This window comes from Pipistrellus hanaki (assembly GCF_964339955.1).
Source record: "Pipistrellus hanaki genome assembly, chromosome: 7".
Classification (NCBI taxonomy): domain Eukaryota; kingdom Metazoa; phylum Chordata; class Mammalia; order Chiroptera; family Vespertilionidae; genus Pipistrellus; species Pipistrellus hanaki.
The window spans coordinates 87597677-87614844 of NC_140509.1; the positions used below are offsets into that span (position 1 = coordinate 87597677).

The following is a 17168-nucleotide window of genomic DNA, read 5'->3' on the forward strand; positions in this document are numbered from 1 at the left end:
CCCTGTCCCTCCGTTCACACCCCTCAGAGCCGGCCTCCCCGGGGTCCACGCGCGGCCTCTGCTGTTCTCACCGGTAATTCTGTTACCCGTGTGCTATGACCCACAGCTGCTGCTTCTCTGCAGGAAGCGTTGGAGCCGTGATGGGAGGCACTGGGTCTGCAGGCTGCTCTGGGGGGTGCGGCCATGTGAATACTTACTCTCCCAGCCCGTGAGCACGACTCTCTCCACCTGTGTTTGTCCCGTGGTTTTCTGTTGGGTTGGATCCAGCAATGGAGTTGATGCCCCTCCCCCAGGAACTGGCTTCTCAGGCCATTTCCCTTAGGACCGTCCCTCCGAGGAGACCACCTTCCACCTGTGGGGACCACATTCCAGCCTCTCCCCTCTGATCTGCACTGAGAATCCCTCCAGAGTCTTCTTAGAGCCGCCGGCTCCCTCCTGGGGCGCTGGAGCCACCGGGCTCAGCCACCCAGTGCGGACGATCGAATAAACCCGTGGTTCCGCCGAAACCGGTTTGGCTCACTGGATAGAGCGTCATCCTGCAGACTGAAGGGTCCTGGGTTCGATTCCGGTCAAGGGCATGTACCTTGGTTGCGGGCACATCCCCAGGAGGGGGTGTGCAAGAGGCAACTGATCGATGATTCTCTCATCGATGTTTCTGACTCTCTATCCCTTACTTTTCCTCTCTATAAAAAAATCAATAAAATATATTTTTAAAAAAAAAAACAAAAAAAAAAAACTTAAAAGCAAATAAATAAATAAATAAATAAACCCGTGGTCCCTCACCCTCTGGCCTCCTGAGTGCCTCCCTCGTCGCCCTCACATTTCCGTGTCCAGAGTGCCCTCCTGGTTAGATCTCTGCCAGGCACGTTTGTCTTTCTGGTGCAGCTGTACGGGGATTGCTCCTCATTTCCTTAGTCCATCGTTCGCACTGTTTCTGTGGATCGGTTCTGTGTCCTGCTGTCTTACTGAGCATATTGGTTAGCTCTAACTGTTTTCAATGGATTCCTTAGCCCCGTGGTCGGCAAACTCATCAGTCAGCAGAGCCAAATATCAACAGGACAATGATTGAAATTACCTGTGAGAGCCACGTTTTTTAAACTTAAACTTCTTCTAACTCCACTTCTTCAACATAGACTCTCCCAGGCCGTGGTATTTTGTGGAAGAGCCACACTCAAAGGGCCAAAGAGCCGCATGTGGCTCCCGAGCCGCAGTTTGCCGACCATGGCCTTAGGGTTTTCTATATTCAAGGCAGGACAAGAGTGGGCCTACAGTTGCTGGAATGGAAGCTAACACAGTGATGAATGAGCAGTAATCCCAGGACCATCTGTCTCACCTCCTCACCACTGAGCCCACCTGGTCCCGCCCTGTGACACTGTCCCCTCAGACAGGGACAGTCTCCCTTTCCCACATGGAGGCATTTCACTTCCTCTTTTAAATTTAATTTCTATTAAAAAATGTAATTTTTATTCATTTCAGAGAGGAGGGGAGAGGGAAAGATAAAAACATCACTGATGAGAGAGTCACTGATGGGCTGCCTCCTGCACTCCCCCTGGGGGTGGAGCCCAGAACCCAGGCCTGTGCCCCGACCGGGAATCAAACCGGGACTCCTGGCTCGTAGGTCAACACTCAACCACGGAGCCAGGCCGGCCCGGCTGTTTTTCCTTTTGGCCTAATTTCTCTGGCTGGGCCTTCCCGTGGATGGAAGTGGTGAGCCTGTCCCTGACCTTGGAGGGAAAGCTTCTGGCCGTTCCTGCCGAGCCGGTGTTGGCGATGGGCTGGTCCTAAGGGCCCTGACCATGGTGAGTACCGGCCTTCCAGGCCCACGTGCTGGGGGTCTGTGTCCTGGGTGCCTGCTGGGTTCCTTCTCAGCTTCCTCTGCTCCTGCTGAGAGTGTGAGATGTTACGTGTGCATCGTGCTGGCTGATCTGTAGATGTTGAACCATCCTTGCATCCCTGGGGTAAGTCACACCGGTCTCTGTGCTATTTCTGAAACATTTCTGTATGTGTAAGATTACTGCCCAATAAAAGGTTTAAAGTACGGTATACTATTCGGGAATAAGTATGTATGCTGTCAAAACATAGCCGTTTCCATGGAAACGAGCCCCGAAGTCCAGGGAGTGTCTGCCCGCAGCGAGGAGAATACGTTAGGGAGGTGTAGGGAGCGGTGGCTTCATCGACGCTCGCAGGATTGTTCTCTACAAGCTGCACGCTGGACAGCGAGGTTGTTACTGCATTAGTCTTTGAAGCTTTGCATGTGTGTTTTTATAGCAAAGTATTCGAGGAAAGTACACATTTAAAAAGACAACACAAAACTTATCACAACCAACGCTATTAATCTGTGACTGTCCAGAGCCCCCCCACCACCACCACCCCTACCCCCACCCCCGCCTCCACCCCACTTCCACCCACATCCCCACCCCAACCCCAACCCCCACTCCCCTACACCCCGCCCCCACCCCGCCCTGGGTCCCAGGTTCAAGCTCTTGACGGCGTTCGTAAGCCACCGCCCAGGGCCACTGCTGGAAGCATCCAGAGGGAAACCTTTCTCCCGAGATGCCCTCTGGCCCAGGGGGGAAGGGGGAGGGAGAGCATTTGTCCGGTGCCCCCAGTTGACCTGGGTTCACAGAGGGATGCCATCTGCCCGCTGGGGGCGGGGCGGTCTCTGAACCCCACACGGTTCAGACATCTGTGTTGGCATCGATGACCCACAGCTTCAACGGCAAACAGTGGCCAGTGCCCAGCAACCACACAGCCCCCCAAATGTGGCCAGCCCTCTGATCCCCATGGAGACGGTCTTCGGGGGACGCAGACAGACCTCCTCTGCGTCGCAGGGAGGACAGCGAAGAGGGCTGTGGCCTGGCCCTCGCTCCTCGCCAGGCGGCTCCTGTCCTTCATCCCCGGCCGAGCCCTGGGACCCCACGGGATGCTGGGAGCCGCCGCCCTGAGGCTCCTTAGACAGAGAGATGGGAGCGGCCAGGAAAACGGGTTTGGGACGTGTTTGGGGTGCTCCATCCACAGGTGGGGACACAGCCGTGCAGACCCACAGCCGTCCTGGGCTCCGTGCCTCCCTGGCGTGCCTCTGGCCAGGCAGGGGCACTCCAAACGGCCCATGTGGCTCCCAGCCTTCCAGTGCGATTCTGCTCCTTCACCCTCCACCCCCGCCCTCCGACCCCCTCCCCCTCCCTCTCCCCTGGGAAGACACAAGGCCAGAGGACGGTGTGAAAACTAGCACCTGCCCTTCACGCTGAGTCACATAAGCCTTCTCCAGGTCCACCCCCCGCCTCTCCTGGCCTCTCCTGGCCAGGGTGGGGAGACCAACATGAAGGGCCGTGTCCGCCCTGGGGTGCCCCCTCCCCCTCCTGCTCAGACCTGAGCCCTGGCCCGCCGCTGAGCAGCGGGAGGCGGGTGTGGGGCGCTGCCCTGCGGGCGCAGACGGGACTGAGCCGTGTCGCAGCTGCAGGACGGGGTGCAGGGCACACGGCCAGGCGAGGAAGTGTGGGGGGGAGGCAGGAGGCAGAGTGGCTGGGAGGGAGGGGGTACCCCTCAGTGCAGAGTCCCCCTCCAACTGCCGCTCCTCGTGGACAACGGGGAGAAGCCGCACCTGACAGACTGTGATAGCGGTTAAAACTGTGTGTGCGTGTGCATGTGTGCGTGTGCGTGTGTGCGTGCTACACATGGATATGTGTCTGTGTGGGAATGTGTGCACGTGTGTGTGTATACAAGCATGTGTATGCTACACGGACATGTGCGCACATATATAAATGTGTACATGTATAGTTGTATCTGAATACGTGCGTGTTGTATTAATATGTATATGCATTGTATGTATATGTGTGCTGTGTGAACGTGCGTACATATACAAATATACATGTGTGCACGCGCCTGGATATGTGTGTGTGCTGTGTGTATATTGTGTGGCCATGTGTTTGTATGCTATATGAGCGTGTGTGTCCATGTATGTAAATGTAGCCCTGTGAATATATTTGGAATGTGTATATGCTGTATGAATGTGCATGTATGTACATGACCATTGCATATATAGGTATATGTCCATTGCATACAGAGTGGCTGTTTCATGACTATTTCCATGTCCCCGGCCCCAGTTGGGCCAGGCCTCCCGTGGCCCATCCCCCCCCCCAATCCCAGCAGGAGGCCTCCTAGCGGGACCCTTCCTCCCAGAGCCCCGCCCCCAGCCTGCCCCACCCTGAGGGAGCTCCACCTCCAGCCTGCCCTGCCCCGCCCTGAGGGAGCCCCGCCCTGAGGGGGCTCTGCAGCCCCAGCCCGCACCCAGTCTTCGGAACAGCGGCGTGGCTGGTGTGCCTGCTGAAGCTAGAACCACTCACAGCCACCCCACACCCCACACGCCCCGGACACCCCAGTCACCCCACTCACCCCGCTTCCTCACCCGGACCTCAGCCTCCTGCCTCGTGCACGCCCCCATGTGACCCCGCTGCCCCGGCTGCCCTCAGGCACCTGGCACTCCCTTTTCACCTGAGCTTCGCACCATCTCACGGTGCGTACGGACACGTGACGAGTGTCCGTGTGAAGTCACATGGTCAGAGGGCTCTGGCATGTGCTCCATGGGGCCCTGACACGCCATGGCGTCCAGACGCTCTCACCCTCCCTCTCCGGCTTCCCACACCGGCTGCCCCGCGGCTACACATCTGTTTGTCAGATAAGTGCATACACGGAATAACACGCCATAAATAACATCACACCGTGTGCTGTTGTCTGCCCTCCGTTAGGCGCACGGGTGTTTTAAGACTATGGGATGTTGGAACGTAGCAGCGGTTGGTTCTCTTGTGACTCGGGGATGTTCCCTGTGTATGTGGACGCCGAAGCTGCGTCTCCGTCCGGCTGCCGGCGTGGCTGTCCCCGGGTGGGGATCACAGAGGACGTCTCTGAACCTTCCTGGGCCAGTGAGCTGGAGAGGGGGTGTCCCTGCCAGGCTCCCGCGGGGATTTACGGGGGGGGGGTCCCTGCGAGGCTCCCGCGGGGATTTACGTGGGGGGGGCAGCATTTGAGGACCTGTCCGAGGCCCGGAACAAAACAAGGGCCCCGGTTATGCCAGAGGTTTTCACACGTGAGCCCACGGGGACCCAGGCAGCAATGAGCCTTCTCTCCGCACCCGACTCGCTCGTCTCCCGTTCTCTGTGTCTCCACCTCCTCCTGCTGTTAATCCCAGTCACGGCTCTCCTTTTGCCCGGAGAAGCCTCAGGCACGAGGGCGAGCGAGGGCAGACAAGGTGCTCTGTCAGCCCGCCCCGCGCCCCGGGCCCCGCGCCTTGCTGTTTGCCCAGGAGCCCCGGCCGCCTGTTTACCTCCGACGGCCGGCATCTGAGCACACACGGCTGTTTGCCTCACGGGGAGGGAATGTTCCCGCCGTCCGGACCGCAATCACCGGAGTCATCCATCACCGCCTCCGACACCCGTCCACCCGCCCGCAGTCCCCGCCAAGATGCCGGAGAAGTAATTAAACAAAAACCCCACCCTCAGGAGCTCCCGCTCACACGTTTTTTTCTCTAAAAATCCCATCAGCGCCCTCACCTGGGGCAAAGTACTCGCACCCGCGCCCAGGCCCAGGCCAGTGGGAGCTGCGCCCGCCCCGCCGTCCGGAAGCCGGGCAGAGCGAGGGGCACAACTCCGAAACACGGACACCAGGGGCCGGCGAGGGGAGAGCTAGTCCTGGTACGGAAGGTGATTCTGGCCCAAACGGGGAGCATGAGCAATAATGATAAAACGAGGGGCCCAGGCGCACACTCACCCCGGGCGCCATCAGACGGGAAGCGAGGCGGGGACCCCGGCGTGAGGACCGGTCATCGCGCTCCGACGTTTCCTGGGACTTCACCCGTGGCAGCAGGCGCATCTTCAAAACCAGACACTGGAGCATGAGCGAGGAACACGACGAAACTTTGCTTTCTGGGACTATTTGATCTACAGTCAACTACGCATTGCAACGAATCATTAATATGAGCCCTAACCGGTGTGGCTCAGTGGATGGAGCGTCGGCCTGCGGACTGAGGGTCCCAAGTTCGATTCTGGTCAAGGAAGGGCATGTGCCTTGGTTGTGGGCACATCCCCAGGGGGGGCGTGCAGGAGGCAGCTGGTCAATGTTTCTCTCTCGTCGATGTTTCTGACTCTCCATCCCTCTCCCTTCCTCTCTGTGAAAATCAATAAGATATATTAGATAAATGAATAAGTAGTATGTGATGAGCGGTACAATGCATGCTCTCCCAGTGGATCCTTCCTGCCTCAGAACCGCTCGGCACGTCGGGTTCTTGGGAAGAGACGGAGCGAGGCTGTTTCTAGTTCTAAGGAAACTGTGGGTCGTTGCCTTCACCTCCTGTCAATCTATCAAGTAACAATGTCAAACCCCCAGACCCAGCCTGGTCCACAGGCGCTGTTCTCCGGGCTGTGCCGGAGGCGGCTCCTCCCGGTTCGCCCTGAAGGGGAAGCCGTGCTGGGAACGGACCCGGGAGGCAGGTGTAGCCGTACGAGAGACGCCTGGCGCGGGAGTCATCCTACAGGCTGCGGCCTGGGACCCAGGTCCGGATAAACCTTGGAAACTGCGGGCCCTTCACACCCTGTGCCCCTGCCCTGAGCACACACCCCCGCTCCCGCCCGCCCTCCCTCAGCCTGCCTCCCTCAGCCACTCCGCCAGGAATGTCCCTCCTGATGAGAAAACTCTCCTGGAGGTGAGGAATGGCCGTCATTTCTCACACTCGCCCTCTAAGTGCAGAGCACACAGAGCGCCTGGGAGGAGGTGTGTCCGCAACCGGAGGGCGATCATCGGCCCCCCTCATCCCCAATGTGGTGGCTCAGAGAAAGCCCGGGTCCCCCATGCCCAGGTCCCCCATGCCAGGGGTCCCCCATGCCCAGGTCCCCCATGCCCGGGGTCCCACATGCCCGGGGTTCCCCATGGCCCCCCTCATCCCCAAGTGTGGCGGCTCAGAGAAAGCCCGGGGTCCCCATGCCCGGGGTGCAGGCTGGATCCCCAGTAGGGGACGTGCAGGAGGCAGCCGATGGGTGTTACGCTCTCACAGAGATATTTTTCGCTCTCCATCCCCCTCCCCTCTCTCTGAGAATCAGTAAACTCTTCTTTAAAAAGGGAGAGGACTATTACAAGGCTCCGGCAGTGAGACAGGAAGCACTGGCACGCGGTCAGGAAACAGATCCATGGAGCAGAATGGAAAGTAGCCACACAGAGGGAGCAGGTGTGTGTCTGTAATAAACATCACACACGCCCCGGGGAAGCGCAGACATACGTGTACGGCGGTGAGCCCCATGCACGGTGGGAAAAACACGTTTAGCACCGGAGGACGGCCTCCCCTCCGTCCTCGGAAGATGCGGTGCGCTGAGCGGGAACACGTGGTGGCCTCTGGTGCGGGAGGGGCGGGTCCCCGCGGGGGCTCCCGCTGGGATTTACGGGGGCGGGGGGGGGGCATTTGGGGGTCTTGTCGGAGGCCCCGGAACAAAACAGGACCTTTCAGTTACGCCCGGAGGTTTCTACGCCTGAGCCACGAAGACCAGGCAGCAATAAGCCTTCCCTTCCAGAGGAAGAACAATGGGGGTGGGGCGGGGCGGGGGCCCCGAAACCTCCCCGGCAGGCTGTGTCAGGAACGCGCAGTGAGGGGGGCCTGGCCAGTCCGCTCACGCCCGGACCAGAGGCCACCGCTCCCCGCTCGGCGCCTCCCACATGGTTAGGCGCTGGGGGGCTCTATTCGGGCTGCTGCCTTCTAACGGGCCTGCCGCCCACGTCACCGAGTGTCTGTGATTGTGGCATCTCCCCTTCCTGTTTCCAGAACCAGTTTTATTTAAGAAGCATGTCATCCTACCCGGTGTGGCTCAGTGGATAGAGCATCGGCCTGCGGACTGAGGGTCCCGGGTTCGATTCCGCTCAGGGGCATGGACCTTGGTTGCGGGCACATCCCCAGTAGGGGGAGTGCAGGAGGCAGCTGATTGATGACTCTCTCTCATCGATGTTTCTAGCTCTCTGTCCCTCTCCCTTCCTCTCTGTAAAGTCAGTTACGTGCATTTAAAAGGAGAAGCAGCAGCACGCCCTGGAGCTCAGGCTCTGCAAACCGGAAACCGGTGCGTCAGTCACGACGGCTCCAGAGGGAGCGGGCGGAGGAGGAACCCGCTCTCCGGTCCCACGGCCAGTGAGGGGCAGATGCTCAGACCCAGGCCCTTGGCACAAACCGCACGCCCTCGGCCCCACGGTGGGACCCGAAACCCCATCCTGTTGGCTGAAATGTGAATTCCGTGAACAATGGGCCCCGTAGGAACGCGGCCCGTCAGGCCCGGCCATCTGTGTGAAACGGTCTCGGTCGCCCACACAGAGTGTGGGTCCCCCGATTCCGAAGGCCCGGGCGGGGGTGGCGCTGGGGGACCCCCGGAACACAAAATCCTGGCCCAGCCCCCACAGCGGCTGGTGACGGGGACCCGGGCTCAGCGAGGGGTCCCAGAGCCATGGTCACGGGGTGCCCCGCCCCACCCGCTCCTCCCCTGAGGGCCCTCGCCCCCAGCCACCCTCCCTCGGGCTGAAGCCACCCAATCCTCCTCGGGCAGCGGCTCACCCAGACATGCCCACGGCCACACCTGCTGGCCCGGCCACGCTGCCCTGGTACACGTGGCAGGCCCGCACCAGCAGCGTGCCCGCCGGGAGCAGGAGCACAGCTACCAAAGCCCAGGGCGCTCACCTCCGTCCGGGGACGCTCCGTGAGCCCAGGACCCGCGTCCCGGACACGGCAGGTGCGGGTGGCGGCAGGGAGCGAGGGCTGGACGGCGGCAGTGACAGGCACCTCCCGCTGCTCCGGGAAGTTCCCACAGCCCTGGTCACCGGGACACCCCAGGGGCCCCACACCCAGGGGCCCCCATACCTCCAGGGGCCCCACAGCCCCAGGGCCTACACACCCACAGCGGGTCTTTTAGGCACCGACTGTGTCCACTCCCTGGTGCGCTGGCCTGGGCTGGGGCCGCCCCCGTACACCCTCCCCTGTCCGCCCACCCCCCGGCCGTCCCCCTGTCCGCCTCCCCCATCTGCCTCCTCACAGACGGACGCAGCAGACGGAGGGGTGTCTGTGGGACCGGTCTCTGCCGCCAGCTGCCACCCCGGCCCCGTCTCCCCGGCCCCCGGCCAGCGCGTCCCCGGAGGGAAGGGAAGGGAAGGGGCGGACACCAGCGGCGTGCGGAGCCTTTATTGTGCAGAGAGGCTTTCTGCTGATTGTCGTCGGCTGCGGGGTCAGGACCAAGCGGAAACGGCTGCGGGTTTGACAGACAAGCAATGGCTGCCAGGCTCCCACCGCCCCGGCAGACAGGCAGGCGGGCGGCTGACGTCCTTCGTGCCCCAGGCCCGGCGGGCGGGCAGGCGGGCGGGCGGGCCCTCGTCACAGTCCGGCGCCGAGCTGTCCGTGTGCTCTCCGTGCCCGGGGGGACAGCATCCCGACCCAGCAATGCCTTCACCGTGACCGGTGAGCGAGGCCGCCGCGTGTCCTTCCCCTGAGCACATACATGGCCCGGCCGCGCCGCCAGGACCCGTGGCCAAGGGGCTGTCTGTGGTCACATGTTTCCTTCTGGACGTGAGCGCTGAGTGCCTGGACCGACAGGCTCCCAGGCCCGGGTACGGCGAGGAGTCACTATGTCCTGAGGCCTGGAGACCGGGGCGTCACATGGAGGACCGGGGTCACATGGAGGACCGGGGTCACATGGAGGACCGGGGTCACATGGAGGACCAGGTCACACGGAGGACCAGGTCACACGGAGGACCAGGTCACACGGAGGACCGGGGTCACATGGAGGACCGGGGTCACATGGAGGACCAGGTCACACGGAGGACCAGGTCACATGGAGGACCAGGTCACATGGAGGACCGGGGTCACATGGAGGACCGGGATCACACGGAGGACCGGGTCACATGGAGGACCGGGGTCACATGGAGGACCGGGGTCACATGGAGGACCCAGGTCACATGGAGGACCGGGTCACATGGAGGACCAGGTCACATGGAGGACTGAGGTCACATGGAGGGCGGTGACGTGGGCGTCCAGGAGGCGATGAGGCAGGCCAGGGCCGAAGTGTCGTACTGGCTGTCGGGCACGTCCGGGGCCGCGGCTGCCCCGTCGTACAGCGGGGACCCCGAGGAGGAGGGGGCCGGGCCTGGGGGACCCAGGGCTGCGGGGTGGGGGGACGGCCCCCGGAAGAACGGGGGCATCGCGGCCGGCGGAGCGCCTGGTGTGCTGGCGCCGCTGCTCATGGACCACAGGCCGGGGTACTGGCTGCAAGGGGAGGACACCGTCAGGGGCCGGGCTGGGCCCGGACCGTCAGGCCCAGACCCCAAACCCAGCGCCCGAGAACGGGGACAGGGCCTTGCAGCCGCAGTCCCATGTCGGACCCGCTGAGGCGCGTGTCAGCGTCACCCCTGTCGACAGGAGAGCCCCCGGGAAGCCGGGCGCACAGCATAGGCACACAGGCGGCTCGGGCCGGCCCTGCAGGGTTTGCTCCCAGAGTCCAGGATGGAACCGAGGACCCCAGATGGACGGAACCCAAGTCCAAAGGTGTGCTTCACGAGGCACCCGTGTGACTCCCCCACCCAGGGACTCGGGGACGGAGACAGCACCCGAGAACGGGGTCTGGGGACACGTCCCTCCGAGCCCCCCCAGGCGCCAGGCCTGCACTCTGAGCTGAGACAGCGGGGCCGGCCCCGGGCACTGGGCACAGCAGAGAGGAGGGGCCTAGGGATCACGCCACACCGGGCATGTGCCCTTGACCGTCATCGAACCCAGGACCCTTCCGTCTGCAGGCCGACCCAACCCACTGAGCCAAACCAGCCAAAAACGTCTTTCTCCTCCCAGCAGAACCAAGGCCGCAGCGGGCACAGGGTCCCAGGGCCGCATGGTTCCGGCACACCTCACCTGGCGCCCGCGGGGGGGCCGGAGCCGGCGCTCACGGGCAGCACCCCGGGGTGGGCGGGCACCCCGAGGCCCGGCCAGTTCTCGTGGGGCTGGAGCATGGGCACGCAGGCGGGCGAGGCGTCGGCATAGGCTGCGGGCGAGAGCGTGGCGGTCAGCGGTCCCCCACGGGCGGCAGGCGCAGGGCACACCCCGGACACGGCCCACCCCGCAGGCGAGGCTCTGGGTGCGGGCGGGGCTCGGAGCGCTGAGCCTGAGCCAGGCCTGGAGCTGCGGGAGCTGCTCTGCACCCAGCCGGGCTCCCCCGAGGGCGGCCGTGCCCTGGCTCGCCCTGCCTGGCACTGACAGCGTGCCCACTGACCAGGCTTTGCCTCCGTCCATCCCCTGCCCGTCCCCAAGCCTTCCTGCAGAGCGGAGGACCTTCTCGCCCGGGCCCGGCCTCGGGGGGACCTGGCCCTGCGACCCCCTCCCTTCCCGGGCCGTGGCTGCCCCAGCGCGGTCCTCAGCTGCTGCTCAGCCCGGGCTGGGAGGCGGTGCGGGAGCGACGGAAAGGGGGGCACCCGGGGGCCCAGCCTGGGGCTCAGTGCTCACACCTGCACCGGCCACCTGAGGGTGCTCACACCTGCACCGGCCACCTGAGGGTGCTCACACCTGCACCGGCCACCTGAGGGTGCTCACACCTGCACCGGCCACCTGAGGGCCGGCGACAGGCTGCGGGGACGGGGCCACACCCTCGGACAAACACGGCTCTGAGCCAGCAGGGGCGGCTGTGCTGCTGACCCACACCCCTGGGGAGGCTGAGGCCTCCGGGCCTGGGCGCTGGAGGGGCGCCGGGTGGGAGAGGGGCGCAGGGTGGGGGTGTGGGTGAGGTGGGGGTGGGACGGCTGCGCCAGGGCTCCAGGCTGAGGATGGGAGTGGAGGCCTGGCTTGGGGTGCGTTCCGGAGAGTTCTCTCCTCCCTCTGGGTCCTGCTGATGCCTCCCCAGCAGCGCCCCCCCCCACCCCCCCATCGGGCCGGCTTACTGGGGGAGCTGTTCCGATGCGCGTAGGGGCTGGGGTAGGGCGCCGGCCGGTGGCTCCTCAGGGCGGGGTACCGCTCACAGCCGTGCGTGGGGGGCAGCGACAGGGGGCCTCCGAACTGGGGGTGCGGGGTGGCCGGGGGGCACAGCGCGCTGGTGCCGGGCAGGAGCCAGCCCCCTGCTGTGAGGACGGAAGCTGGTGGCTGGCATCGGCCTCCGCCCTCCGCCCCCCGCCCCCCACCCCCCGCCCCCCGCCCTCCGCCCTCTGCCCTCTGCCCTCCGGCCCAGAGGCCAGCAGAGCCCACAGGGAGGCCTTGTCCTCGGAGCCTGTGGGGGGCACCGGCCGTCACACCGGGCATCACACTGGGTGTCCCGCCACGTGGGGGCCTCGTGGGCACGGCTCTGTCCCCAGGCCCCTGGGACCAGGGTTCCAGCCGCCCTGCCCGAGGAGCCTGCAGCCCAGCCCCGGCCCCTCAGACTCCCCGGCCGGCCCCCGGCACTCGCTGCTGAGCCTGAAGCCAACGCAACGGCCAACGCGGGGCCAGGCGGGCGCAGTGACCCTGCGTCCCTCACCCAGGAGAGCCCCTGTCCTCCGGGGCGGTGGACCCCGTGTTCTGCTGTTTTCCTGTTTCAGGCTCATTCTCCTGCTGGGCCCGCAGCCAGGCCTCCGGTGCTGGCCTCTCGGCTCAAAAGCCACCTCAGGGGGCTGCTCGCCCCAGTCCGGCCCGCAGCCCAGGGAAGGGGCAGCCGGAGCGCGTGGGGATCGCCTGGGGAGCGTGCTGGCTGCCCCCACCTCCGGAGGACGGCAGGCCGGCCTCTCCCCCAGGTGCAGCCACTCGGCCTCCCCGCCGGGCGGAGGAGACCAGCTGCTCTCCCTCCTCCTCCAGCAGACCTCCTCCCTCTGCTCGGCTCCCGGGCGCCCGGAGAAGCTGGACTAGGAGCCGCCTGGCCCCCAGCCGCCCGTCTCCCCCAAACCAGCACGTTAACCTGCCCTTCCAGAGCGGCGCCCATGGGAGAAGCCACCCCTTCCCAAGCTTGGCTCCTCAGAGGCCCTGCCTCTCGGTAACAGAAACCAAGCCACCCCAGGGCGGCCACAAAAGCCTGTTCCCTCCCACCGCACCCATTCTAATCACCCCCAGGCCTCAGGACCCAGCCCACCGGCGGAGGCCGCCTGGGGCGGAGGAGAGAGGCAGGAACCTCTGCCCAGCCCTCCCTGGAGGGTGCCACGGCGGGCGAGGCCCACCGCCCCGGGGGGAGCAGAGGTTCAAGGCCACGGGGCAGAGACGGGGCTGAGACAGGGCTGAGAGGAGCGGGCACCCCACCGTGTCTGTCACTTGCCCAGCCAAAGGGCCTGCCCGCCCCACGCAGACCCAGGCGGCCCCCGCCCCCGCCCCCGCCCCCGGCAGCCCACAAACCGTACATTGGGAGAACCCAGGCTGCTGGCCGGCCCCGGGGTCATCCAGCACGTCCTTGTGGTCGCTTCTGTCCAAAAAGCGCAGGCAGCGTCAGAGGAGGACGGGGGTGGGGGGGTGGGGGGCAGGAACGGCGCTAACGCTGCGGCCGGCGGGCGGCCCGCTCACCTCTCCTTGGCGTCCAGGAAGGCCTTGGCGAAGGGGTTGTACTTGATCTTGAGAGCCGTGATCTGAAAAACAAGAAGTCACACGTCCTCGTATGCTGATGGCAGCGAGGGTTTACCGGCACTGAGAGACCGGAGGCAGCCGCGTCCGGCCCTTTATATTCCGATGTGGCCGGCTCCTGTCGGGGCTCTCTGGCAGCCTGCACGCTGGGGAAGGGGCCACTCTGTACAGAGCAGCACTGGGGCCCGCATGGCCCAGGGGTTGACATCGACTCCCCATCAGGGCACAGGCCTGGGTGGCGGGCTCGGTCCCCAGTGCGGGGCGTGCGGGAGGCAGCCGATCAGTGATTCTCTCTCGTCATGGATGCTTCCCTCCCTCTCCTTTCCCCTCTGACATCAGTACAAACATATAAAACACACAAGAAGAACAGGGCATTTATGGGCATTCTCCATGGCCGATTTCCGAGTGGAATTCACAAGGAACGGGGCCTCCTCTGGACAACACTCTGAGCATAAGCCAGCACCCGAGCTCGAACCCGGCGGCAGCCCACACCCGCTCCGCCGGCCCAGGCGGACGTGGGCCCTTTCGGGGAGGTTCCGGAATAGGAGCCCCCACCCAGCTGTGGAGGGAAGTCCCGGGTTTTTCCCTAAACGGGCGCCGGGCTCCCTGTGAGCCAGTGCCGCTTCCACAGAGGGACGGACGGCGGGACCCGCAGGAGGACTGGCTGAGACCCTCCCCGCTGCCCGGACCGTGGTCACGGGAAATCACGGAAAGCGAGGACCACAACGTCACATGCCTCACTGATTTGTGGGACCCAGTGGACAAAAGGAGCTGACCCACAAAACAAGACGGGGCTGGAGCAGGCGGCACCTCGATGTGGGCTGGGCAATGTGGGGCTGGGCGATGTGGGGCTGGGCGATGTGGGGCTGGGCGATGTGGGGCTGGCGATGTGGGGCTGGCGATGTGGGCTGGGGACGGGGAGGGAGAAGCCGAAGAGCTTGCACACTCATGCCCAGCCCATGGGCACGGCCATGGGGGTGAGGACGGGGGCGGGGAGGGGGCATGGGCACCACCTGTAACACTACCAACAAGAAAAGTAAATTTTGAAAATAAAAAGTCATTTGGTGACAAAAACCCTCACGTGTTTGTAAAGGCACCAGCTAGGCTGGGTCTGAGGTCCGCTAACACATCGGCCATCCCCCCGGGACTGCCAGGGAGCAGGCCCCTCTCCCTCGCCCCTCTCGCCCCTCACCCTCACCTCCTCGTTCTGGTAGGCCGTCACGGCGATGAACTGCGTCTCGGGGAAGCAGTGGCTGGTGATCATGCGCTGCGGGCCCCCCACCCTCACGATGTGGATGCGAGGCTCATACTTATGCAAGGAGTTGAGCATGATCTGGGGGGACAGACACGGAGTGAGACGTGTCCCGGGGAGGGTCCCAGCGCCGCTGCCCCTGCTGCCGGCCCCGCGGGCTCCCCTGGGGCGCGGCCGGGCCAGGAGGAAGGAGCCAGAGGCCAGTGGGCATCAACAGCCCCGGGCCCCGGTGACAGCCTGGGACCCTCACCCTGGGACCAGGGAATCCTGGCCCACGGCCTCCGGCGACGCCAAGGCCCGGGTCTGCGGGCCTCAGGCCGCTGCGGGGACAGGCCCGGGTCCAGCTCAGGACGCTCAGCGCGGACGGGGCCTCTCACCTCTGGGCAGCCGCTCGCGCCAGGGGGCCGTCGCCCCTAAGAAGTGGGGCGCTATGAGCCCCCCACAAGACCTGCCCGTTCCAGGTTAGGCTGCGCCCCTCTGCATCCCCCGGGCGTGCTGTGACCCCCATAGGTAAGGTGACCAGATCGTCCGGCTTTTGGCTGGACAGTCCTGATTTCTAGCAATTTTTCCGGTGTCCCTCGGCGTTTAAAAAAAAAAAAAAAATCGAGACTTTTTAAAATGCTGAGGGACGCGGGGGAAATTGTTAGAAATCAGGACTGTCCCACCCAAAGCGGGGCGATCTGGTCACCTCACATAGGGCCACTGTAGGCAGCACTGCGCCCCACTGAGGGTCAGGGTCAGGGTCAGGGGCTGCCGCAGGTACCGCCGGGGGCTCCGGGGGAGGGCGTGGCCCCTGGGCCCCGGCCCCCTCCGCACCCCCGCCCCCCCCCCGCGCCCCACCTGGCCGCCGCTGCCGAGCTTGTTGGTGAGCTTGACCTTGCTGAAGGACACGGGCGCCTTCATCCAGTGCGCCCCGAAGTTGGGCGAGTCGGGGTGGATGTAGACGCAGCTGGGCGCCTGCGGCTCGGGCTTGCCGCCCGGCACCCACTCGCCGTTCACGTACTTCCAGCGGTGGCCGTCCGCCGCCACGAAGTCCAGCAGGAGCGAGTACATGGCGTTGGGGTCCAGGCCGGACACGCTCACCTTCAGCACCGGGAACATGCGCCTGGAACCACGGGGGCCGGGGCCACAGGAGGCTGGCGGACAGGGCCCTCTGGGGGCTTCCAGGTCCCAGACCCCCTCGTACCCCCACCCCAAACCCCGCACCCCGGCCCAGGCGCCGCCACCGGTGCAGGTCCCGTGGGGCAGGAGCGGCCAGGGCGTCCGACTCCTCTGGAACACCCTCCCCGCCCCCCACGCACAGGGCCCCCAGACCACGGCCCGGGCGCTCCCCCGAGGGGACTGAGCAGAAGGGCACCCTGGGACCCGGGGGCGCCCCCGCCGGCCGCCCACCTGCCGTTCTTGGTGACGATCATCTCGTTGGTGAGCTCCTGGAAGCGCAGCCACAGCTCCCGCTCCTCCAGCCCCACGCGCAGCTCGCGCTCCGTGGGGTCGCCCTTCTCGCTGCCCGCGCGCAGCTCGCTCTCCACCGCGCTCAGCAGGTGGTCCACGCGGTGCGGGAGCTGCGGGAGCTGCGGGCCCGGCCCCGCACCCTCGGCCGGGGCGCTCATCCTCCGGCCGCCCCCACCCGGCGGCCGCCCTCGCCCCGGCCGCCCCGATCGCTCCGGAGAGGAGCCGGCACAGCCCGGGGCGGTGGGGGGCGGTGCTGGGCGGGCGGGCGGGGGTTCCACTTGAACTCCCTCCGGACGGAGCGGCTCGGAGTGGCGTCCTGGCCCATAAATAGCGGCCGGAGGGGCGGCTGGGGCGGCGGGCAGGCCGCGTCCTTTCAAGTCCGGGGCCGCCCATTGGCTGCGGCCACATCAGACCGGCCGGGCTCCCCGGCACCCACACCCCCGCCCTCTCCCCGCCCCCAGATGTGTGCGCCTCCATCAAAGCGGGCGGAGCCGGTGGGCGGCCGCCGGGCTCCTGTCCCAGGGCGGAGGGGCTGCGGCCGCCCACGGCGCTCCGGCCCACAGGTGTGCCGCCGGGAGCCCACGGGACCCCCCCCCACCAGCCCCGGCACCCCCTCCCCCCGGCCCAGCCCTCCGCGTCCCTCCCGCCTGGAGGGGCCGTGTCCACCCGGCCGTCCCCTCGGAGCGGAGACGGAGACAGAGGCGCACCAACCCGAGCCTCTCCGGACGCGCTCCCCGAGGGGCCTGGGGCCGGGCTGCGCGGCCTGGGCCCCGTTCCTGCTCTGCTTTGGGGCAGCGGCCGAGGGGCGGCCCGGGCTCCCGCGGGCCAGGGGGCTGGGTGGTCTCCCCGCCGCAGCCCCGGCCCGGCCCCAGCACCGGGTTTATGGCCTTTTGGTGGGAACTC

General features: G+C 65.5%; 1 protein-coding gene across 1 annotated transcript; it reads right to left on the bottom strand.

Moving 5' to 3' along the window:
- Positions 1-10014: 10014 nt before the first annotated feature.
- TBXT (T-box transcription factor T) lies at positions 10015-16423 on the bottom strand (the record flags this gene model as incomplete). The annotated part of the gene is made up of 8 exons (XM_084889759.1): positions 10015-10273; positions 10910-11039; positions 11929-12105; positions 13345-13406; positions 13505-13566; positions 14760-14894; positions 15654-15918; positions 16206-16423. The coding sequence occupies 8 exons, from the start codon at positions 16421-16423 to the stop codon at positions 10015-10017; spliced, it is 1308 nt and encodes a 435-aa protein (XP_084745885.1).
- Positions 16424-17168: the final 745 nt, after the last annotated feature.